The sequence below is a fragment of the Hyperoodon ampullatus genome, assembly GCF_949752795.1.
Source record: "Hyperoodon ampullatus genome assembly, chromosome: 19".
Taxonomy (NCBI): domain Eukaryota; kingdom Metazoa; phylum Chordata; class Mammalia; order Artiodactyla; family Ziphiidae; genus Hyperoodon; species Hyperoodon ampullatus.
Window position 1 is genome coordinate 32,362,884 of NC_136932.1, and position 24,523 is coordinate 32,387,406.

General features: G+C 46.8%; 1 protein-coding gene across 3 annotated transcripts in view; it reads left to right on the top strand.

Moving 5' to 3' along the window:
• Positions 1-24,523, top strand: part of SPECC1 (sperm antigen with calponin homology and coiled-coil domains 1) — a gene marked incomplete at both ends in the record, with an annotated part of 179,832 nt that overhangs the window by 102,378 nt on the left and 52,931 nt on the right. For all 3 annotated transcript variants that reach the window (XM_079724746.1, XM_079724747.1, XM_079724748.1), the window contains 6 exons: positions 1,730-1,937; positions 4,633-4,706; positions 5,056-5,234; positions 17,267-17,412; positions 18,520-18,620; positions 22,725-22,806. In XM_079724746.1, the coding sequence (XP_079580872.1) occupies positions 1,730-1,937; positions 4,633-4,706; positions 5,056-5,234; positions 17,267-17,412; positions 18,520-18,620; positions 22,725-22,806 (790 nt within the window). The remainder of the gene's footprint in view (positions 1-1,729; positions 1,938-4,632; positions 4,707-5,055; positions 5,235-17,266; positions 17,413-18,519; positions 18,621-22,724; positions 22,807-24,523) is intronic.

Here is a 24,523-nt window from a genome sequence, read left to right on the forward strand (position 1 = left end):
AAGGATACAGGGCTTGGTCTGGCAGAACTGGGATTTAAACTCTGCAGTCTGGCTCCGGGCCTGCAGCCTCCGCCCCTTGGATGTCACACAGCAGCCTTCAGGCTCCTGACCCCCCTGCAGCGATGGGCATGGCCCTCCTTCTCACCATCACTCTCCCCCTTACCATGCTCTCTCTCCCTCTCTCTCTCTCTCTCTCTCTCTCTCTCTCTCTCTCTCTCTCATCTCCTCCCTTCTTCCCTTCCTTCCTTATTTATCCTTTGTCACAACCTCCCAGTTGAAAACCAGTGCAATACTGCCCTCCAGTGTTTGTTTATTCATTCATCGGCTACTCATTAGATGCCTCCTATGGGTCTGATGGTGTTGGCACCAGGGATACACCAGGGGAAGACTGCAGACGGGCTCTGTCCCCACAGAGCTTACGGCCCACACGTTTTGTACATTAAATGCAATTGGAAAAAAACTATCATATATGGAGACCGCCTCTCCCAAATCTAGTAAGAAATCTGTTAGGTATCAAGCTTATGTTACCTACCAAATATACAGTTATTTAATAATAGAGAACTACAGAAACAAGGTATAGTTCATAGTAATAAAATGATTAGTATATTCAGACAATAGAACACTATGCAGCATCTAAAGTAGTGACTTAGGGAATCCCCTGGTGGTCCAGTGGTTAGCACTTGGCGCTTTCATGGCCAAGGGGCCCCGGTTCAGTCCCTGGTTGGGGAACTAAGATCCCACAAACCTTGTGGCACAGCCAAAAAAAAAAAAAAAAAGAAGAAAGCTTTCCTTAAAAAAAAAAAGTACTGACCGGAGCAATGTGTATCATCATAAATACATCTCAGAAACATAATTGAAAACAAGTTACAGAAGTGTAATCAGCATAGCATATAACAGGACACAGTATAATACAGGACAAGAGCATCTTACCGTAGGATACAATGCAGTATAATACAGTGCCCTGCAAAAGCTTCATACAGTGTAATATCATTTGTGTAAGAGTTTTAAAACATCCAGAACAATACTGTGTATTATCTTGGGCACGTCCACATATAGTAAACCTGAAAAACCATTCGAGGAAAAACCACACGCCAATTTTTGGACACTCTCTGGTGTGGGAAGGAAGGTTGAGGCTTTAACAAACGTTAAAGGTTTCACAGACGTGCAAAATTTAACATTGGTTCATCTGTTTTGGTGCCTGGTTACCGTCACCTTTGGTGCTTTTCTGTATATTGAGAACGTTCACTGATTAAACTTGAACAGGTGACATGGGCGTGTTGTGCGCTTCTCCGTGTCTGGCGTGTGCACATTTCTGGCATTGCTGTCACGTGGATGTTCCTGTAAAGAAACACTGTAGCTACAGAGGTTTGGGGTGTGCGGGGGGTGTCAGCCTCCTGGGTCCCCAGCAGGGGGCGCGGTGGCATAGCGGCCGCGAGGCGGCTGGGCAGCACTGCGGAAGGGGCAGAAAGGAAGGGCATTCAATAAGCACGTGCAGCTTTCTGTGGGCTATAGGAAGGGGCCCAGAATCCCCCCCGTTTGGCCCCTTAACACCCATCACGTTCCTCTGCACATCTGTTGCCTTGGCTGTTTCCGAGGCTCAGGATGCAGAGACGGTGCCAGACACACACGTTCCCAGAGCTTCCTTTGCCGTTGCATCGATGGGCCTGATGCTGACGTGCGGGGAGCTTTTTCCTGTCCAGGTGACCAGGGAACCTTCCTTTTCTTCCAGGTGGAAAAGGATTATTCTTACTTGAAGGAGATTTGCGATCATCAGGCAGAACAGCTGAGCAGAACCAGCCTGAAACTGCAGGAGAAAGCGTCGGAGAGTGACGCGGAGATTAAAGACATGAAGGAGACCATATTCGAGCTGGAGGACCAGGTGGAGCAGCATCGAGCCGTCAAGTTACACAACAAGCAGCTCATCAGTGAGCTGGAAAGTAAGTGGAGCCAAGCCCAGGGCGAGTGTGGGTCAGGAGGGAGGGGAGGATGCCGGTGAGAGGTCTTCCTTTTGCGTGCGCTGTGGTCTCCCAGGAAGAGTGGCGGTTAAAAGAGACAGAGTGATCAGTCTCCTCGACTGAGCTGCAAAGCAGGCGATGCAGAAGAAAGACTGTTGGTCGTGGGCGGGCAGTGTGTGGGGTTAGGAGCACCGTGCGTGAGCCGCTGCTGACCACACGGCAGGTGCCAACCGGTGTTGCCATTGGGCTCTGATGGATAGAAAGGCAGGGGGCAGGGGGTCGGACGTATTCGAACGGCGTGTGCTCTTGGCCTCAGGAGAAAACAATTCCAGCATGGGCCCCATGGACGGTTGGTATCAGATGACTTACAGTTGTTACCCACTTCTCACTCAAGAGGCACCAGTATATGCCTTACTTGTGAACCGGCTGCTTGTTTTGAATAGGGAGGGATGTTTGTCAGAGATTAGTTAAACATTGCCTGCCTTGTCCAAATAAGCCTTATCAAATGATCGCATCTAATGTGTGTTCCCTTCGTAACAAAAGAATTAGCGTGCAGAGCTTTTAGTGGCACCGGCCTTACTGACAATAGCACGGCTGGTTGCCTGAGAAGTCCCCCAACGGGTACAGCCCATCCTGATTATTTGAGGAACCCATATTTTCGAATTCACCTGCTCGCCCAGACTGACTTGTAACCCCCCAAACCAGTACTCCCAGTGCTCCCACTGCCGCTGGTGCCCGTGCAGAGCAGCTGAAAGCTTGAGCCTCCCGATGTGCAAAACGTCGGGACCAGAGGCCCACGGGAACGTAGCCCGTCTTTGCCACGGGAGCTGATCCTGTGTGCCTGGCGACTGCCTCGATCGTGGCACCTGGCCACGTAGTCTCTGCCTCGCTCCGGTGGTCAGCGTCACAGCTACTTCGTGTGCAATATGGGGGTGACGACAGGACACTCAGCATCACTGTCACCCAGGCTCTTCTCAGAGATCACACCTGAGAGGACAGCAGAACACCTGACGCCGGACCGGACAAGTACAAGTACAAGAAACAGGAGGAGACCTGTTTCGTTTGTATTTTGTTTGTTTTTGCTTCAGTGATTTATTGTTGTTGAGAATTCGGTCATACTGTCCCCAAATCCTAAAAAGTCAGCACAGACACACCAAGAAAGCAGCACGTAATTACTGTCCAGAGCACATGTCAGGCCCACTCCCTCTGGTTACGTCATAATGTGTCCAAGACTGAAAAGAACAATGACAGACCTGCATCTTTTGAGAAGCTGTTAACGTCTGTTGGGGACGTTAGGGTGTTGATAGGTGTCTTTTCACTAGGAGATGCGAGGACACGAAAATCCATCGCGAGATGAACCACTCCTGCCCCTTAAGACCCTTCAGAGGAATGGACAGAAAGATAAAAAGAAGTTACGGAGCACTGTCCTTTTCTGCACCGTTGACCCCAAACACAAATCCTCAGGTCCCACGTGTGAACCTGAACTGCTGGGGTAGAACCTGACCATGTGTGGGTTTTTTGAAGCTTTTCTGGTAATTCCGGTTCATATCCTTAGTAGACGAGGACAGCTTTGGAGGGACCGTGAGGACCCACTGGAGAACTTACACTACGTGTAACGGACGCGATCAGATTTAAACTGAACGACTCTTGATAGCAACGTGGAGAGAACTAGAGGCAGAGAGGGACTGGGGATTTTTTTTTTTAGTTTCTAATTCAATTTTATTTTACTATTTTTTTATTGAAGTAGAATTGATGTAGAATAGTGTATAAGTTACGGGTGTATAAGATAGTGATTCAGAATTTTTGAAGTGTTAGTCCATTTATAGTTATTATAAAATATTGGCTGTATTTCCCATGTTGTAAAATATATCCTTGTAGCTTATTTTATACCTAATAGTTTGTACCTCTTAATCCCCAGCCCCCGCTTTCCTCTCCCCACTGGTAACCGCTAGTTTGTTCTCTGTGTCTGCGAGTCTGCTTCTTTTTGGTTGTATTTACTGGTTTGTTGTATTCTTTAGATTCCACGTATAAGTGAGATCATAGAGTATTTGTCTTTCTCATTCTGACTTATTTCACTGAGCATAACACCCTCCAAGTAAGATGTTCTTTACTAGGGAAAGGAAGTCCAGTCCCCAGTGGAGCTGTTAACGTACACCCGCCAGATCCTTGTCACCCTGGGAGATTCTGAGTCTGTGCAGAGTCTGGGGCTTGAACATCTGCTCTTTTGGAAAGCTTCCCAAGTGATTCAGAGTTTTAACTGCAGTTAAGTCCCATGGCTGTAGAAACTAACCTAAAAGTCACAACGGTAATAACCAGCCATATCTGCTGTTACGCAAAAGCCCTCCCTCCACCTCATGGTGATGAAGGACGTTCAGGATGCCGCGTGCACTTCCAGGGAGGCCGAGAGTAAGTGTGTGAGTGTGAGCCGCTGTTTGCTCTCTTCCCGGAGCTCTGTGAGGCTGTGCCCTAACCTCACACCGCCGCTTTCCCGAATCATCCTGCTCTCTCTTGGAGGAGCCCCCGCCTCTGGCTCCCGTGCTCAGGACACTGAAATGGGGCCCCAGCAAGGGGTGGGCTTCAAAGCCTGTTGCAGGATCTGGGTCTGCTCTGCTTCCGAGCTTAGCTTCTCCCCAGAGTCTCGAGACTTTTCCAACTCCGTCTGCCTGTTCATTTCCAGGCAATGTGATGAAACTGGAGGAACAAAAGTCGGACCTGGAGAGGCAGCTGAAGACTCTGACGAAGCAGATAAAGGTGAGACGTGGTCACGGCAGGGATGGGACGCCCTCCATCATTTTACTGGAAGTGTCCCCGTTAACATAGGTTTGGACACCTTTGAGAGGTACCCTGATGACTCTGGCCCGCCGTGTATAGCAGGTTTGCGGGGCCTGGGCCCTGGAACCACGAATGGTGTGGCCGGGAGGGAAGTTCAGGCGGCCTTGATTTCAGGACGGGCACTGCGACCCCCGAGGGTGCAGCCCTGCCTGCGCCTTTTCCCAGCGGCGAGGCTGCTACAGCCGGCCTCGCTCGGGGACCCACCCGGCGCCCCGCAGCCCCTGCCCGGGGGCTGGCCTGATGCGGGCATGGACTGTGGCTCTTCCAGGACGAGACGGAGGAGTGGCGGCGCTTCCAGGCTGACCTGCAGACAGCGGTGGTGGTGGCCAACGACATCAAGTGCGAGGCCCAGCAGGAGCTGCGTGCTGTCAGGCGGCGGCTGCTGGAGGAGGAGGAGAAGAACGCCCGGCTGCAGAAGGCCCTGGGGGACGCGCGGGCCCGCGGCAGGTGGGTCAGTGCCGCACGCACCCTGGGCCGGGCCCACCTGCTCTCCTGGCCGGGGCCACCGGCATCCACGCACGTGATGCTGGGTGTCTGTCCTGAGCCCTCCCCTCCCCTCCAGGTCCCTCTGCCCCCATCCCCGACCAGGGAATAACTAACCCCACGGCCAGGGAATAACTAACCCCACGGCCAGGGAATAACTAACCCCCGGCCAGGGAATAACTAACCCCCGGCCAGGGTATAACTAACCCCACGGCCAGAGAATAACTAACCCAGGCTAGAGAATAACTAACTCCCGGCCAGGGAATAAATAGCCCCACGGCCAGGGAATAACTAAATCCCGGCCAGAGAATAACTAACCCCACGGCCAGAGAATAACTAACCCCTGGCCAGGGAATAACTAACCCCACGGCCAGAGAATAACTAACCCCCGGCCAGGGAATAACTAACCCTCGGCCAGGGAATAACTAACCCCACGGCCAGGGAATAACTAACCCTCGGCCAGGGAATAACTAACCCCACGGCCAGGGAATAACTAACCCACGGCCAGGGAATAACTAACCCCCTGGCCAGGGAATAACTGATCCCCCACCAGGGAATAACTAACTCCCGGCCAGGGAATAACTAAGCCGCTGCCAGGGAATAACTAGCTCCATGGTAGAAATATTCCGCTCAACACCGTCACCGCCATTCCCGGTGGTGGGAAAGCTCGTCACTCGAGGGGGACAAAGTTTTAGCCAAGTCCCCTCCAGGTTTGGAGGAAAGGATGCTCTTACATCTCATTGTCGGTCCGGGCAATTCGTGTTGGTCACCCTCACCCAATGGGAGAAACTTGACTGCTTCCTGGGGCCTGGCCACCAGGTGGAGGCCTCACTGTCCTGGCGCAGGACCTGCTTCTGTATTAGCAGCCCCCGTCGGCTCCCTGCAGAAGACCTTGAAATAAGCCACTTTATTAAAAAGGGTAAGCATGGAGAGCATGCGTCCGGCTGATACGTGATTCTTCCCTTCTGCTCTCGAGGGGAACATCACAGTCCGTTACCCAAGCAGGCCCTTCTTAACAGCGAGCCTTCAAAATAAGCTGTTGCCAAAGTGAGCCCAGAGTTGGTTATTGTTTAAAATTTAAATGGTTTACAAACAAGACTATCAACAGTATTTTAGGCTTCAGCTAATGCAGTGCTGTCTTTTTCCCAATCAGGAGTAGATGCCTTTGACGTTGAGATTCTTGGTTATTAGAAGTTATTTTGAATTTTTGGATTTCTCTCAACATAAAATGTAGTAGAATTTAAAAATCAGATTTATTAAATTCTGGATGCAGATTTGTACAGTTTGCCCTTTTTACCTGTTTTCCAGGGTTGACAGGGGCTGGATTCCGAGCCTCTGGGTCTGATATAGTATCATGAACTTCACAGCAGTGGAAGGCGTAGATTTCTGCTCAGAATTCTCTCTTGATTCTCTTACCAGACTTGCTCCAATCAATCTGGCGGCCCTTTGTTTATGAAAATCAAGATCATAATTTTATAGTCACACCTATACCCTCTGGCCACCAAAAGCATGCAGATTTTAAGGGAGAAGCAGAATAGGAAAACTAGATTTCATAGTGTTCCTTATTGAAATGATTGTGAGGTCATCCTGGTTTGCTTTGGTGTCAGCTTTTGTTTATTTGTCCATGTGTCTTGCTTTTCTATTGTGTGTCTTTGGAAGAGGAACCACATCATAACCTGCATTGCTTCATATATATGTGAATTTACAGATAAATGATAAAAGACAAGCCTTGAGTTTAAGAGGTGGCCCTAAATAAGTTATTGTATGGGATGCTGCATTTCTTACTTAGATTCTAAGATACAGGTCAGATTATACAACTGGAACCCTGATACCATAGGAAATCTGCATGCATCTTGACAATTTAGGGCCCCATGTGCTACATCCAACATTTTCAAACTTAGGGTCACTTTTTTTTTCAAACACAGTATGTTTCTCTTTTGATTTTCCAGTGATTTGCAAACCTACCTCCTAATTCCAGCAGTTTAATCCCTTATCACAAAATGTTTCAAAATTGGAGAACTGACACCAGTTCAGAACATGGCATGCTACTGAAACCCTGCAGGCGTCCGTGGGTTTCTTGGCTTTCATTGCCCTTCAGATGATTGCCAGAGTGGTTCCTTGTCCGATTTTGCGCTGCCCCGGCTAGCTGCCCCTTCTAAAGCATTGGGTGTTGGAAAGTTACTTGCTGATGGCTCCACCTCTTCCTGAACCTACCACATGAGCCAGACTTGCAGCCAGCTGACACCCTCCAAGATCCCAGAGCCGCGGAGGGTTTCCATCTTGGCTGCCTGGGTTCTTGACTTTGACAGTCTTCTGACGAGAACTCAGAAGTCCTTCTCGGTTCAGCCACAGCCAAAGAACTTGCAGAAAATTCTCTGATGGGGTCCTCCAAGTACAACCAAGAGAAAGTAAGAGCATCAGAAAAGCGACTTGATCGTGACCCTGGATGGACTGATCCGCATTCTCATCAACTGGCATTCGAGAGATCATAGGCCAGTAGGAAGGCAGGTGGGGTGCCTGGGTGTGAAGGCAAGTTAGCGTTTATTACCAAGAACTTAATAGTTGAAGTGGAACATTACTTAATGTAGTAGTTTTAGATGATTCTAAAGCTTAGCTCATTAGCCATCTTCAATCCTGTGATGTTTTCAGAGGTATTTTTATTCTGGAGTCAGAATAACTGATGTTAAGATACATGGGAAAATGAGGCTCTGGTCTCATCTTTGCCACCAACTGGCAAGGTTTTCTTCCCAGACCGAGCTCCTTCCTCTCTTAAATGAGAAGGTAAGGGCTTCCCTGGTGGCGCAGTGGTTAAGAATCCGCCTGCCAAGGCAGGGGACACGGGTTCAAGCCCTGGTCCGGGAAGATCCCACAGGCCACGGAGCAACTAAGCCCGTGCGCCACAACTACTGAGCCTGTGCTCTAGAGCCCACGAGCCACAACTACTGAGCCCACGAGCCACAACTACTGAGCCCGCGTGCCACAACTACTGAAGCCCGCACGCATAGAGCCCGTGCTCCGCAACAAGAGAAGCCACCGCAGTGAGAAGCCTGCGCACCACAACGAAGAGTAGACCCTGCTCGCCGCAACTAGACCCAACGCAGCCAATAAATAAATAAATAAATTTATTTTTTTTAAAAATGAGAAGGTAAGAGTAGGTTGGATTTTAAGACCCCCCCCTAAGCTCTGTTCTGAGACTGGTTGGTCAGGGAGCCTTTCTCTGATGGGGGAGTCAGGGACACATGTGCCCCCAGTACCACATTCCCAGCGCAAGCCTTGGGTCTCCCTTACACAGTGTCATCTCCGTATTGTAGCTGGGCCGTGGACCTCCTCTTTCTCTTCCAGAAATTTGAACAAACCCGTGTAGTTTTTGTGGACCTGAAAATGATCTGTTTTGCCAGACACAGAAATTATTGGATGGAAGGATAATGAATAACTTTTTCAACTCTGGCTGCTTCTTGTTTTGAACCATTAAGAGAAACACAATGAAATTAAAACTTTTACCAAAGTTAAAACATCAGAACTTTTTCCTAAAAAGTTGAGTCCTTGGGATTTAGAGAACACACGTGCAGCTCGACTTAATGCCTTGATGGGCCACATGCAGCCTTTCTAACAGAAGACACTGTCGGTGATATGTACATGACACGGGCGTCTCAAACAGTAGCAGGGAGAGACCTTTGTGTGCCTTCTGTTACTCTGACACAGTATGGACCATTGTTTTTATGGTGACTCATTCGATTTTTGCTGTATGTATCATATGACACCAATAAGCAGCCTCTTAAAGAGTTAAACACACTGAATGTCTGTGCCTAAATAACTGTATCAGTTTCTAAAATAGAACGTCAAAGGTTCCCAGTGTGTTTAGCTTGTACCACTGGTTCTCTCGTTGTCACCTCTGAACTGAGCAGCATGGCGGCCGGTCACTGCCAGACTCTCTGGAATTGGCTTTTAACTCTGTGTGTGCACACGTGCATTCTGCCCTGACGTCAGCTGTGTGCCTGTGCGCCCTGTGTGTTGTTCTTACAGCTGTAATGTGTCACAGCCGCTCTCTGGGTGTCTGGAGCTGTCACTGGAAAGGGAAAGTAGGAAGTTGGAGGCATAGCTTCTTGGGTCACTGAGATGACTTGTCCAGCTCTCTCCCTGTGGATGCTTTGATACAGCATCTCCGGCCCTCCAGCGAAGGGGCCAGTTCTCGTGGGGATTCCTGAGCAGTTTCCAAGCGAACCTCCAACTGTTGGGGGCCTCTGGCATTTTATTTGCCCCTCGAAGTAGAAACCGGTCCTCTGGTATCCCAGCAAGCATAATCCTCTCACTCTCATATGACTTATTTTTTCATAGCTTCAATTTGCATCTGTGGCATTAGAGCTGTAGCCTATGATTCTAAAGAGCTACGTCTGCTTCTCTGCTCCCAGGCCTCTGTCTTTACAGATTTGCTTTAAAAAGTGGGCATGAGCTTCCCAGAAGCCTTTAGAATGTGTATACTGTAATAGTAAAAGAAATATTTTTTTTTAATTTTTTTATTTTTTGGCCTTAACTGTAGGACAGTACAGGGAAGCACGAGCCATGCTGTCAATTACAGGGACCTGATTTGGTTGGTCTTGGACATCTCTGCCGACACCCTTGTCTGTTGGTGACGGTCTAGTGGGAGGAGCCCAGCGTTTTGAAGTTTTAGCATTTTCTCTGTCTGAAGACCTTTGACTTCCAAAAGAGATGGGGACAGTCGAAATTCAGACGTGCTGCTCTGAGCTTTTCCCCGTGGACAGCGCCAGCTGTTAGTCCTTGTGTGTGTAGACTAAGGTAGTGTTGCGTTAAGTAACACCTTTACCAGCCTTTGCCTCCCATTTCTATTTTCCAGCTCCATGGTCTCTGTCAGCTATAGCAGAGCAGGTGGTGGAAGAGAGGCCGCCCAGCCCTTGCCATGATGGGAAACCACAGCCATTTCTGTGTGAAAGGGGGAATGTGTAGAGGAGAAATAACCTTTTGATAAAGAACCAAACGGTCTCCTTAGAACAGCCACTGTTGCCCAATCATTGTCATCAAGTCTCTTTACCTTTTTTTTTTTTCTTTTTGCATTTTGGAGTCAACTCTGCACAAAGATGATCCTTCCCTCTTTTTTTTTTTTTCTTTATTCTTCTCAGAAGATTCAGCAGTCTTTTGTTTGGAGCACAAAATAAAGTTGTTCTGCAAAACAAAGTCTGTCGTGAAAAAATTTTTGAGATGCAGCCAGAGTGCTGAGCGAGGGCCGTGGCGTTGCACGTGCAGAGTGAACACAGCCCAGGCTGTGCTTTACTTTTCTGGAGTTTATTTTTATGTTTCCTTTTGAATACAGTGTCTGATAAGCTTGGAATTAACACTGTTTTAGGTGAAATAGGAAGCCGTCTGCATGACGTCTGGTTCTGAAGAAGTTAGAAAGCTCTGCTTCCTCTGTGTCAAGTCTTGATTTCACCTTTTCAAGCTGGGGTCTGACTTCCTTCAGCTCGTCTGAAACAAGCCACCACCATGTTTTGGGCTGATTTCCAAAATCTCTTTGGGGTTCAATATGCATAGATGTTTGCTTGATTGTAAAGGATGTAGTTGAATCAGATAAGCTTCTGTGGTGATGATGCTAATTGGAATTGAACTGAGAACTAACGAACAACAACAAAAGCCTCGTAAATAAAACTCACCCTGGAAATCTAAAGACTTTTTCAATCCAGAAGCATAAACTCAGAGGGATCCAAGATCCAAAGTGTGACTTGAAACTCTTGGAAGTCCGTACGTTTGTTAAGATCTGGGTCCAATTCAGCCTCTATCTGGCAGAACTCATTGCAGCTCTCGTGTGAAGAACTTCTAGACCATTAGCTACGTCATCAGGAAGGTGAGACAAGATGGGATCCATGGAAAATTAGGAACAGGAAAGCCCTTTAACTCAGGAGGACATTGTGGGTGTCAAACAAGAGAGCACAGAGTCACTAGAAAAATTCGACTTGGTGACAGAAAGAGGAGAGGTCAATGTCCTCTCTGTAAAAATAGTTGTGACACTCGCTGGAGTTGTCCTAGTGGGACAGGAATTTATATACTGGGAGATCTTTACCTCGGACTGAGAATCCTTAGGATGATATAAAACTCATTTGCCGAGTGTTTTCAAATACAAACAAGAAAAATGCAATCGCAGCTTCAAATGCACAGCTGTCTCTGCCACACATATTTTGATCTGTCTTTCTCTGGGGACTGTCGAGTATTTTTATATGTAAGCGTTTATGAAGTGCTAAATAAACATGTCGTTATTTAGAAGAGTCTTTTGCCTGATTTTTAATCACTGGCCACGTTTCTGCAGGGCCTTCCGGTCACTTTGTTCTCAATTTTCCAGGGTGTGTAGTTTCAGAACTTCAAAGCCACGTCAGATGACTGGAATTGAGGCAGAAGCAAACAGTATTTTCAATGCAAGTTGTAGATAGGAGGTTGATTTTTAAGTACAAATGTTATTTTTTTTAAATGATTTCATTATTGGAAACGGCAAGGAGCAAATATAATAATTTTGCATAAATGAATTTTTAATTAAAGATTCTGGAGTATTGAAAAGTACAGGACATGGTATTTGAAGTCTAGAACTGTCTTGTTGAAATTTAAAAACAAATAGTAGATTGTTTGATGATTTACTGTATTGGATTTCTTCTTAATTATGAAGTAATGTTTTGGTGAACCAGTAATAAAATGGAGGCGTTAAAGAAAACTACTCCTCCTTCTCCCCCTTGAGTAGCGTCCTGGAAGGTAATCAGTATTCTTCATCTGTTTTACACATATACTCTCTCAGATATTTGGTCTGCTTTCTTTATTTAATCTGATGTGAGGAGTGGGTCTTCTTCTTCCAGATGGACAGCCAGTCACGCCAGCACCGTTTATTATATTACCACACCATCCTTTGCCCGCAGAACTGAAATCCCACCTTGACATCGTTCGTTTCATCCGTTTTTAGAGAGACTTTCCCAGTATGCTCTTGTTCTTTTTTCTCTGGAGCTGATTCTGCTTTAAACTGTCTTCATGGGATTATTAGATTGCTAATATAATTTTTTACACTCGGCCTTTCACCTTAAAGTGTCATCTTTCATATACTTTCCTGAATTTTATTGTATTCTGAAGGCAGATGCTTTTAAGTTTCTAAATCTGTTTCCTGTTCTGTATTTACAAATGTCTATTCTCCCTTGAGTGCGGTGACTCTTTTCAGTTTATACTGTGAAATCTATTCATAGATCAGGGCCTGTTTTTTCCCATCACTTATTCTTGCTTCAGTGGATAAAAGTGTATCAGGGCCTGTCACTCACCCAGGATCAGTGTCTGGATTCTGCCTCAATCTGTGCTCACTCTGCCTGACTGCTCTTGAAATCTTCTTCTCGTATCTTAAACTTGAAGGAAGCCTCTTTAAGGTAGATTTCTGTTGCATGTTGGAGACACAGACAGGGCAAGGAGGAGTGCAGAGGAAGAGGTGCCAGCAGGGGAAATTCACCCGTGTCTGGTTTCTTCTCTGTTTGGAGGAGGCGGCATGTAGGAGCTGGTTTTCGGGGTCTGTTTTGCTTGGCCGTTGTCCATTTCAGGCATGTCCTGTGGCCTTTCCCCATCTGCCCCTTTTTACTACTGTCCTTCGTGCCAGGAATCAACCACCCCGGCCTCCTTGGACAGGCGTGTCTTTCTTTGTGTCACTGATCCTTTGCAGGAGGGGTGCTCTGCCTGTCCCCCAGGTGTTGCTTCCAGCCCTGGCCGCCCTCCAGGACCCAGGGCCTCAGTGGGGTTTCCCACATCTTCAATCTCTTTGCAAGGGAATCGGGGTAAACCGGTAGTATTTTTCTCATCACTTTCCCCCACTTATTCTCAGCGTCGCAGAAATTCTTCAAAGTCTGAGGCACGGACATGCTATCTTTCTGTAGTTTCTCCCGATTGTGGAGGCAGCAGTGGTGTAATGCGACGTTTCCCAAACGTAGTTAACCTTTGAATACCTTAAAACTAATTGCAAGCAATAACTCGCATGTCCTTGGATCAAAACCAACAGCAACGCCAAGCTGTGCCCTGTGTGATGACCTAAGAGCCGTAGAAAACCGACACTATTTGAAGATTCTGTTCTGTAACCAAACAAGGGAAGCTGTGCGTTAGAGGCATTAGACAACATTTAATAAGTAAGGGGGGACTTCCCTGGTGGCGCAGTGGTTGAGAGTCCGCTTGCCGATGCAGGGGACACGGGTTTGTGCCCCGGTCTGGGAAGATCCCACATGCCGCGGAGCGACTGGGCCCATGAGTCATGGCCGCTGAGCCTGCGCGTCCGGAGCCTATGCACCGCAGCGGGAGAGGCCACAACAGTGAGAGGCCTGCGTACCGCAAAAAAAAAAAAAAAAAAAAGTAAGGGCTAAGTGCAGACATAGGCACATGTACATGTTTAAATACCAATGAGAGGTACAGAAGGTAGGCAGCAGTCAGCGAGCAGGGGGTGTGGTCCACAGGCAGGACACCCCCATCTCCTGTGTTGGTGCCTCGGGTGACCTCACATACAACTGACTCTCTGTCGTTCTCAGAGATGGGTTGCCACCTCCTAAGAGCAGATTACCCCATAAAAATAAAAGCAAGGAAAGAAATATTGGTAGCATTTTTCTTATATACATTAAACAAATTTGGAGAAGTCCCATCAGCATTATTACTTTTTTTTTTAAGAGCCCTTTGTGCCTCTCACAAGACACCCACGCGTCATAGAAAAACCTGAGAAAGGCATGTCAAACAGCTGGGTTTTCACCCCAGATTCACCACATACAAGCCTTATGACCTTCATCAAGTGTTTCATCTAAAATGAAGGATTGTAACTTACGGAGTTTTTGCGGAAAAGTAAATTAGATAATGTTTTTAAGACCCATGGTATGGGCTGTGGAGTTACATATCAGACACAGATTTTTTTTGTGGAAATTATTCATTGTCAGCAGAGTTGCACATGCTGGGAGCAGACGGGAAACATGCCTCGTTTCTGTGGTTGGTTAAACGTGGTCCCTAAACGACGCAGCTGTCTGAGCTGCACCTGAGAAGCAGACTGCACAAAGCGCAAGAAGAGCAGCTGCAGGAGGCTTTTGTGTGCAGTTGTATTTACAGCACCGTGCAAGCTGTCGTTTTGGGCAATTCAAGGGATTTCCAAGGCTCCGTTGGCTATACGTGTGAATTTTACTTTACACATCAACCCGAGAGCCTCTCGTGTGTCTTAGGAGGCCGTAGCTGACTGTGAACAGTATTTAACCCACAGTGGGCCCTTGGAGTGTTTCCTTAGTGAATTGGCTAGTGTACACCTGGTTGTATGCTTGAGTATTTCTTAGTATCCTTTATAGAATACAGAGTCTTTATTCTTCCGCAGAACAGAGGGAATGTCGTACTCGGTTTATTGCTGGGGTTGTTGCTGGTCGATCCCAACAGTCTGAAGCCAGGCGGTGCCCCTGCTCACTGTTACAGTGCTGATGGGACCAACAGCGTCCTATGCGTCTTCCCCCTACACACACACACACACACACACCCCTATGCGTCTTCTCCCTAGACACACACACACACCCTATGCATCTTCTCCCTAGACACATGCACACACACACACACTTCTGTGGGTCTTCTCCCTAGACACACACACACACTTCTATGGGTCTTCTCCCTAGACACACACACCACACACACACACCCCTATGCTTCTTCTCCCTAGACACACACACTTCTATAGTTCTTCTCCCTACACACCACACACACTTCTCCCTACACACCACACACACAAACACACACTTCTGTGGGTCTTCTCCCTAGACACACACACACACACACTTCTGTGGGTCTTCTCCCTAGACACACACACACACACTTCTGTGGGTCTTCTCCCTAGACACACACACACTTCTGTGGTTCTTCTCCCTAGACACACACACGCACACATATATCGCTGTTACGTAACGTGGTAGGTCTTTAGTCCAGTAGCTTCGTTAACCTACTTAAACAACTGGCTGGGTTTTCTCACACTCATTCTTGCTGTCCTAGCCCAGCAGACTAGTGTTGCTAGTGTGGAACGCTGCCCTTGATACCTGAAAGCAGCGGGGCTGGGATTGGTTCTTGCATCCTTGCTACTTCCTTATGGTGTTGAAACGAGTCCTCTGTATCATTTGATGTTGTGAGTCACAGAGAAACTTAGGTAATCAAAGGGAGCACCTCAGTGGAATGTAATTTTATTCTTATTAAATTATCAAGGAGTGAAATAAAAGTGGATTTTTAAAAACAGTCTTCCTTTGAGGGGTGCTCTGAATCCTCCAGGCCAGGTGGCAGGACGGGTGCATGGATGGGTAAGAAGGTGCCCTCTTTATCACCTTCCTGAGAATGGCTGGGACAGAAATGAGAGGTTTTTTCCTTGCTCGTACCTTACCTGATTTCGCTCTCTTTCTTCCTACTTACCATCTGATTTTATACTGTGTGACACAACAGGGAAAATAACAAGAACCAACCCCATTCGATTAAAAAAAAACACAAACCCTTACCAATTTCTGAAATACCTGATATTTCGTTCCAGAAAAGTCATCAACTTACTGATTTTTTTTTTTCACTCCAAAGAAGGGACTGTGAAGACAAGAGTGTAGGGCAGTGTGACTAAAGTGTTTTAAGTTCTGTTTCACTTAAATTTATTCTACTCACGTTGATTACAGAGCAACAGGAGAAAGCTTTGAGGATTAAGGACAAGTAAATTCAACTGCAAAAGCTTATGAGTAGCTAGGTTCCTTTCAAAAAGATCAATAAATGAATATTTTAAACTTCCACTGACCTTATTTAAAGTACACTGCCGGAGTATTCTGTTTGAGCCATTCTCATAAATTAGTCATCTTTTTGCAAAACAGCTGTGGCAATTTGACACAATAGAAAGAGCAGTGATTTAGGAATGGGAAGTTGGGAGGTGTTGTCTTGGCACATTCACAGGGAGATTAAATGACAGGCTAACGTCCCCTGGATGAGGAAGCCATGCATGAGAGGATTGATGCAGATGGTCTGTCTTTAAGAGGCTCTTCTATGAGTCTGTGCTGCAGTCTGGAAACCACAGAGAGAACTCACCAGGAAAGTGTGGGAGAGCGGAGAAGCCTCACCTCATGCAGAGTTGCAGTGTTGCTCTAGAGTACAATTACCATTCTCTTGGGGGGCAAACACACGTGAGCCAGAATTCTCTTGTACCTCAGAGATGGCAGCCTCGTGGGTTTAAGCAGGAAGGTACTAAAGGGCTTGCAGGATTGTTGGGGGATGGGGGATTGCTGGAGAAACAGACTCCAGGCTGAGCTTCCAGGAACAACGCTCGAAGTTACAGCACACAGAACTGGGCTGCCAGGCCAGCTGCTGCCTCTGCCGTGAAGGGGAGCCTTAAACCAGGAAGCTGCCTACCTGGTGGGAAAGCTGCCACCAGTTCCCAGCAGCAGGAGCACCTTGCCTCTGCTTCCGTCTGTCTCAGCATAGTGAAGGCCCTGTGCCCTGCCTCTCCTTCCTGACTCAGGTCCTGGTCCATGTCTCGTCCAGTCTTTCTGGTGGGAGCCTAAATCCCCCATCTGAAATCCTAGCTGCAGGGGGTCCCGAAATGTCATCTTTCCAGCCTCTGTGTGCCAGGTGGGGATTAGATTCACATTGACACACCAACCTGTTGTATCCACCACGGACAGTAAGCTAACTATTTTATGATAAATAACATTTGTCTGGGTTTTTTTTTTTGCAGTTTCCAGTTCCATCCTTTTTATTTAGAGCTCATGTCAAGTCACTCTACATAGAAAAATGCTATCTCTGGCCATTCCGGAGAAAACATCTGTGATAAAAATTAAGAGTGGTACCCACGTTATTTCCTAAAATGCAAAGCTGGTACGGAAAACAGGATTTTCAGTTTGGGATCCTCCTCCCAGATTTGTTTCTCTTCTCGATGTTGGTTGTTTCCATCTGTGTCCTGTGTCCCGTGGGGACATCCTTCACCATTTCAATCTGATTTGCTCTTTGCCGTGCAGACCTGTGAAGGAAGACTCGGAGCCCTCCGAGGTGGACGCTCCTGGCCGGTGGCATGGCGGCTACGTGAACAGAACCCCTCCGACATCTTCAGAGTCTGCAACCACCGTTAAATCCCTTATCAAGTCATTTGACTTGGGGCGTCCAGGTATTTCATCATTTTGTTTCATAAGCAAAACTCAAATTCAGACTGTGGCCCCATGGATCAAGCCCGTCCTCCACCACCTTGGTCCCACGTTGGTGTGACCACGGGGCCCTTCCCAGACCATCCACGTACAGACATGGTGCATGATGCCCTCTGGGGCTCCAGTGAGACAACAGAGCGAGTCAGCTCTCCTGTCCTCCTCTCCTCAACTCCAGTTCCTGCCTCTCCACCTTCCTTTTCCGCCTCTGTGTCTGTTAAATCCAGGTCACTGCTGATCGCCTTCTTACCATCTCGTGAGGATTAGCAGGGTCAGCCAGAGGCTTCGTCTCTCGGGAAATGAGGCACTGATCTGTGTGTTCGGCTGCCTTGCTCACACCCTGGGCTTCTTTATCCTAGAGCGTGCTGTTACATGCTTCTCCCCCGTGTCTTGTGTGTGGCCACTGGTGCTGATCTTTTGTTTCTGATCGTGGGACATTCCCAGCTTTTTCTGGCAATGTCTGCCTGACTCACAATTCACCTTTATTCACTGTTACCGCCACATGAGAAAAATGCATCTCTATACCGTACACCCATAAATACAGTGAAGAGAAGAAACCAAATGTGCCTGTATCCAAAATGCAATATATTTCTTCCCTTGATTGCAACAGATATGCCTGTTGTATTGGAAGGCCAGGGTAACAGCTAATCCTAGGATGCTGTCTCTGCTAAAATAGTTTGGGGCTAAATTAGATTAAGATTAGACTACAGAGACTGGAAGCTGTGAAGGCTCAGTGACCACATTCGGTCTGTGAAGGTGGGAAAGGAATGAACAATAATGGTTTATGCAAGAGTGTTCTGTTCTGCCTTCTGCAGGTGACTCATCACCTGTATGGTTTCTTGTCCCTCGTGTGTCCTACATCTAAGACCAGCCCCCATTTAGTTAACTCCCCCCAACTCATCCCCCAATTCAATACTGGTCCAGGGCAGAAGAGGTTGAAAGAGTACACGTAATACCTAATTAGCATCATGGGATACTTTTTTAGTCACCAAAAAGAGTAGCAAGTCAGGAACTATTATTTGCTGTTTTGAGCCGGAGCAGCGTAGAAATGTCCCCATCTCTTTTCTTGTCAGGTGGAGCTGGGCAGGACATTTCTGTGCATAAGGCCTCCAGGAGCCCCCTGAGTGGAATCCCCGTGAGGACCACTCCAGCTGCCGCTGTTTCTCCAATGCAGGTATCAGAGCCAACGGCGTGGGGTGGGGGGTAGGGCTGGTGTCACGTGGTACCCAGGCAACAAAAGGGAACCGAAAACCAGTGGGTTTGTTTTTTTGAGGCACATGGAACATTTTTTTAGTACGCCTAAAATAATAATAATGAAACTTTCATTAAAAATTACCTTTTGGTTCCTGAGGAAGGTCTGAGATGCTGCAAACATCATACAGTTTTGTTAGTGCCTCTTTCTTGGTTTCCCATAAGATGACACTGTCAAAGTTTTCAGTTATATGAAGATTGTAATTTCTATTAGAAGTGGACATTGAACTGGATATATTTCTCAAAGAATTGATTTTTTTTTTTTTTTGCCGTACGTGGGCCTCTCACTGTTGTGGCCTCTCCCGTTGCGGAGCACAGGCTCTGGACGCGCAGGCTCAGCGGCCATGGCTCACGGGCCCAGCCGCTCCACGGCATGTGGGATCCTCCCGGACCAGGGCACGAACCCGCGTCCCCTGCATCGGCAGGCGGAATCTCAACCACTGCGCCACCAGGGAAGCCCAACAAGTTCCATTTTTGATGTTATTAGTAGTTATGGATATTGTTTGGGATCTTTTAAGCTTTAAAAAAAATACTTTTTTCACTTTTTTGCCCTTGAAGGTAACTTCCACCACCTTCTGTGTAAAACCAAATAAAACAATTATTTATTTTATGATAATCATTTTTTATTTAATATAAGTGAAAGAGGTCATGCTTCATTTTTACTTATCTTTATTGAGCTATAAACACAAGTTTGCTAGTAAATGTCTTACAACTGGCTCCTCGGGGGAAAGAGCCCTGATTTGTAGTGTTTGCCAATTTCTTGGTAAGTATTCCCGTTGTGGCCAATTCAAGCTGTTTCTACGACCTCAATGCATATGGGGTTGAGAAGAGATGTACATTAGATAGTATTTGTACAAGACTTAGTAGTACTTGTACAAGACAGACACAGCAGGTATGAAAACCGCATTAGCAAAATGTAGAAAAATAATTAGGAAGCAATGAGTTTTGAGTATTTATTACTTTTGCTTTTAACATAGTCTCATTTTAATAATGGCTGTGTTTAGTAGCTTAGCCTGCACAATTCCTGAAAATTTATCAATCAGCCCTATGAGCAGGTACACACCAGCTGCAGCACACCACTGGCTGTAATTCACATACCATGAAGTACAGACCTCTTCAATACGTAACTTGAATGTTTCCATGTATAACCAACACCAAGATAAAGCATGTCTGTCACCTCAGAAGGGCCTCTCATGCCACCATCTCGTCAGTGACCCCTTAGAAAGAACCGTTCTCTGACCTCTCTCACCACAGATTAGTTCTCTGTGATCTCAGACTTTGTCACTGGATTGTTTTGCTCAACGTTGAATCTGTGAGATTCATTCCTATTTTTGTGGCAGTTCTTTTTTCGTTGTGGTGTCATGTTCCTTTGTGTAAATATGCCATTCTACTGATGGTTTATCCATCCTACTAATGGTTGACTTTTGGATTATTTCCAATTTTTAACTCTTGTGCTTATTTTATTTTATAAATTTATTTATTTATTTATTTGTTTATTTGTGGCTATGTTGTGTCTCCGTTGCTGTGCTCGTGTTTTCTCTAACTGCGGCGATCAGGGGCTACTCTTTATTGTGGTGCGCAGGCTTCTCACTGCTGCAGCTTCTCTTGTTGCGGAGCACAGGCTCTAGGCACGCGGGCTTCAGTGGTTGTGGCACGCGGTCTCAGTAGTTGTGGTGCACGGGCTTCGTTGCTCTGTGGCATGTGGGATCTTCCCCGACCAGGGCTCGAACCCGCATCCCCTGCATTGGCAGGCGGATTTTTAACCATTGCGCTACCAGGGAAGCCCTTGTGCTTATTTTTAAAATACATTTTTTCCCAAAAATTTCAGTATAAAAGGGAAAAAGTGAAAAATCCCCCTTGTTCCCTAGCGCCAGAAATAACCACTGTTTATGGCTTGTTGTGTATTCTAGATGTTTTTCTTTAACATAAAAATGTGTGGGGCTTCCCTGGTGGCGCAGTGGTTGGGAGTCTACCTGCCAATGCAGGGGACATGGGTTCGAGCCCTGGTCTGGGAGGATCACACATACCGTGGAGCAACTAAGCCCGTGAGCCACAACTACTGAGCCTGCGCATCTGGAGCCTGTGCTCCGCAACGGGAGAGGCTGCGACAGTGAGAGGCCTGCGCACCGCGATGAAGAGCAGCCCCAACTGGAGAAAGCCCTCGCACAGAAATGAAGACCCAAGATAGCAAAAATAAATAAATAAATTTATTTATTTAAAAAAAAATGTGTGTATGTGTGTGTGTGTGGGGGTGGGTGTCGGTGGGTGTAGTGAGGGAGAGAAAGTGTTATAAATTGGGTTACACGACATGTTATTCAGACACTGGCTCCTTTCGCTTTGTCATTGGCATGTACCCCTGAGGGCAGGGATTTTTATCCCTTTGGCTTGATGTTATATCTCTTGTCTAGAACAGTGGTTGCACATAATCATATCATAGTAGAAACTCAATAAATATATGTTGAATAAATGAAGGAATATATCAGATATCTTTAAATGTCAGTGTTTGGAGAAATAATTCATTCTTTTTGAAGGCTATATGATACTGCAGTGATTAACTTAACCACTCCTCTGTTGATAGGCATTTAGGTTGTTTTGGATTAAACTTATTATAAAAGTGGGGCTTCCCTGGTGGTGCAGTGGTTGAGAGTCCGCCTGCCGATGCAGGGGACATGGGTTCGTGCCCCGGTCCAGGAAGATCCCACATGCCGCGGAGCAGCTGTGCCCGTGAGCCATGGCCGCTGAGCCTGCACGTCTGGAGCCTGTGCTCCTCAACGGGAGAGGCCACAACAGTGAGAGGCCCGCGTACCACAAAACAAACAAACAAACAAAAAAAAAAACTTATTACAAAAGTGAAATTCCTTCTACAAATTTTTCCCCACTCAAGGGGCTATTTCTCTATGAATGTGTATCCCCATTCTTTTGTAAGTACGTCAGTCACTCTGGCTAGTTAAGCAGGAAGGAATTTAACACAGGGAAGGCTGCAGGGGAAGCTCTGATCTGCCCTGAGCTTCAGCAAACGTTCCCAGAACACCCCAGAGTTGGCCCATTAAAGGAACATCTATTTCTGCCAGAATCAGGAAGTCTTCCTCTAAGTGCAGCCTGGGACCACTTCTGTCAACATCTAGGTTCAGCCTTCGGGCCACGGCACAGGTGCAGTCCCTGTCAGCAGATCCTGCCCTCTAGGTCCATCCAGGTCGCAGCTAGTGACAGGATTCCTTTCTTTTTTAAGGCTAAATAGCATTCCATTGCATGCAAAGACTTCCTTTATCCATTTATCTGTTAATAAACTTTTAGGTCGTTTCCACCTCTTGGCTAATGTGAATCATGCTACAGTGAATATGGGTGTGCAGGTACCTCTTCAAGATCCCATTTTCAATTCCTTTGTGTATCCACCCAGAAGTGGTATTGCTGGATCACGTGGTAGTTCTATTTTTACGTTTTTGAGGAACCCCCCCACTGTTTTCCATGCCAGCGGCACCGTGTCACATTCCCACCAGCAGTGCATGAGGGTTTTCTCCACACCCTCACCAACACTTGTTTTTTCTGTGGTTGTTGTTTTATTTATAATGACCATCCTCACAGGTGTGAGGTGATATCTCATTGTGGTTTTGATTTGCTTTTCCCTGATGACTAGTGATGTGGAGCATCTTTTCATGTACCTGTTGGCCATTAAAAAACAGTAGTTTTTACACGCATCCTTGAATATACATAGAATATTCCAGGAAGATGTTCACAAACCTGATTAATAACAGTTACCCCAGGGAGAAGAACTGGGTGATGGGAGTGAAAGGGAGACTTTGTTTTCACTCTGTGTCCCTTCTGTTCCTAATAGGATTTATTACCTATTCAAATAAAGGAAGTCGTTTTAAAAGGTCCCCCTGGGGATTCTGACGAGCTTGAGAACTGTTATATGCGCGTGCGCACACACGCACCCGCACACACACGCATATACACACGCACACACCCCTTGCTCATGCTGTCCCTGATGTGACACGTCCACCTATGTGCGGATACCTTTTGGTTTCAGAGGCATTCAACCTTCAGTAGTGCTCGGCCGGCCAGCAAAGGAGTGACTCAGCGCTTGGATCTCCCAGACCTTCCCCTCTCAGGTAAATCACCTTAAATAGGAAGTAGTTTTGACTTACGTATTGTGAGGTTAACTTTTCTTCTTTTCTTTGCATGAAACTGAGCTTAGAAAAAGAATCATTTATTTGCAATAAGTGGCATTTATTGCAAACGATTTCAGATTCTGAGTGTATGTGTTATGGACACGAGACCCCAGCTGTGTTCTGCTGGCTGCACTTCTCAGGGTGCATGAGTTTGGGAGAAGTGTCAGGCTCTGGAGGTCTTTTGTCTGTTCTTTTAACTAAATCTCCAGAGACTATCTCATCTTTAAAAGTAACTATTTTGAGAAAAAAATCTTACCTGATTCTGAAGGTCTGTCGCCCCCACAGTACCTAAAATATGCCTCTTCTGAGCCATCTTTGTCTCTGAGTGTAGACCTCTTCCTGTTGTTATGCCCTGTTTTTAAAACTTTGGATCCCGACGGTGAAGCGCTGCTTGTGACCGCAGGGCCTCACGCGCCTCATTTTCGCTCCTGCTGCACGTGCCGTGCTGATGGACGATGTGAAGGAGCTGTTGAGGGGGAACCAGGGTGTGACGCCGTGTGGGCTTGCGCCTTGGCCCCCCTGCTGCCTACAGTCCGGCTCTGGCCCGGCTGTTCCAGCCCTCGGCGCTGGGGTTCCCCCATCTCCGAAACAGAAATCGTGCTGTCCGCCTTGCGGGACGGCCTGGAGGGTTGAGTGAACCCAGCCGGGCTGGGGACAGAGCCGCGGAGGGGCTGCTGTCACCTATGCACTGTCGCCTGAGGAGTCAGCCCAAACCCCAGAGCCGGGAGGCGTCAGTGGAAGGTTCTGGCTGTCTAAAACATGCACCCTGGAAATTGATGGCTGGCTGCGAGGTCACTGCTATGAGGAAACAAAAACAATGAAAAGAACACTAACTGACTTATTCGTGGTGCCTGTTAGAAGGAGAGAAAGCCAGAAATCTAGACACATGGAGAGAAATCCTTTGTGTCTTAAGTGTCAGACAGTTTCTGTGACACGGTGAATAAAAAAGACATCCCCTTTGTCCTTCTTTTAGGTCATGGTCAAGCATAGGTTTATCCTTAAAATAGCTGTTTCTGTGAGATAAGTTTCACCCTTTGACTGTAAACTGTTTCACCTTACCACCTTATTTTTTTATCTTCTGAATTTTTTCTTTTTCATGGAATTAATAGGATTTTAGCCTTAGATAAACACTGACATTGAGAATTTAAAGATTACCTTGGTCCATTCCCTGCACTTTACAGGTAAGAGACTCAAGCCCTGAAGTGCTTAAGCAATTTACAAAGGCCACACTGATTTTGAGTAGCTCTGGGACCAGGATAGGATTTTTCCTGATTCTTTCTACCCGGTTGCCTTCTGGTGACGAGGCTGGCAATCGCTCTGATAGCAGCTTCATAAAGAAGTGGTCACAGTTTGTATAGGACTTCAAGTTGTCATAATGACTTCCAGGAAGAAGGAAATGGTGACCAGAGACCACGGGTTGTCCAGGGTCAGAGGAATAAGGAAACCAGAGGGGGTGCCCGTGTTGAGTTCTCCACATTTGCCACATAGTGTGAAATAGGAATAACTTGGTTATAAGCACAGGACTGTGTGTGTGTTATGTTTTTTCAATTGTGGTAAAATATCTGTAACATCCAATTTACCATCTGAACCATTTTTCGGTGCCTCAGGTGAACTTTTGATCTTAGTATTGGTAATTTCTGTTCCTCCAGCTCTAAAA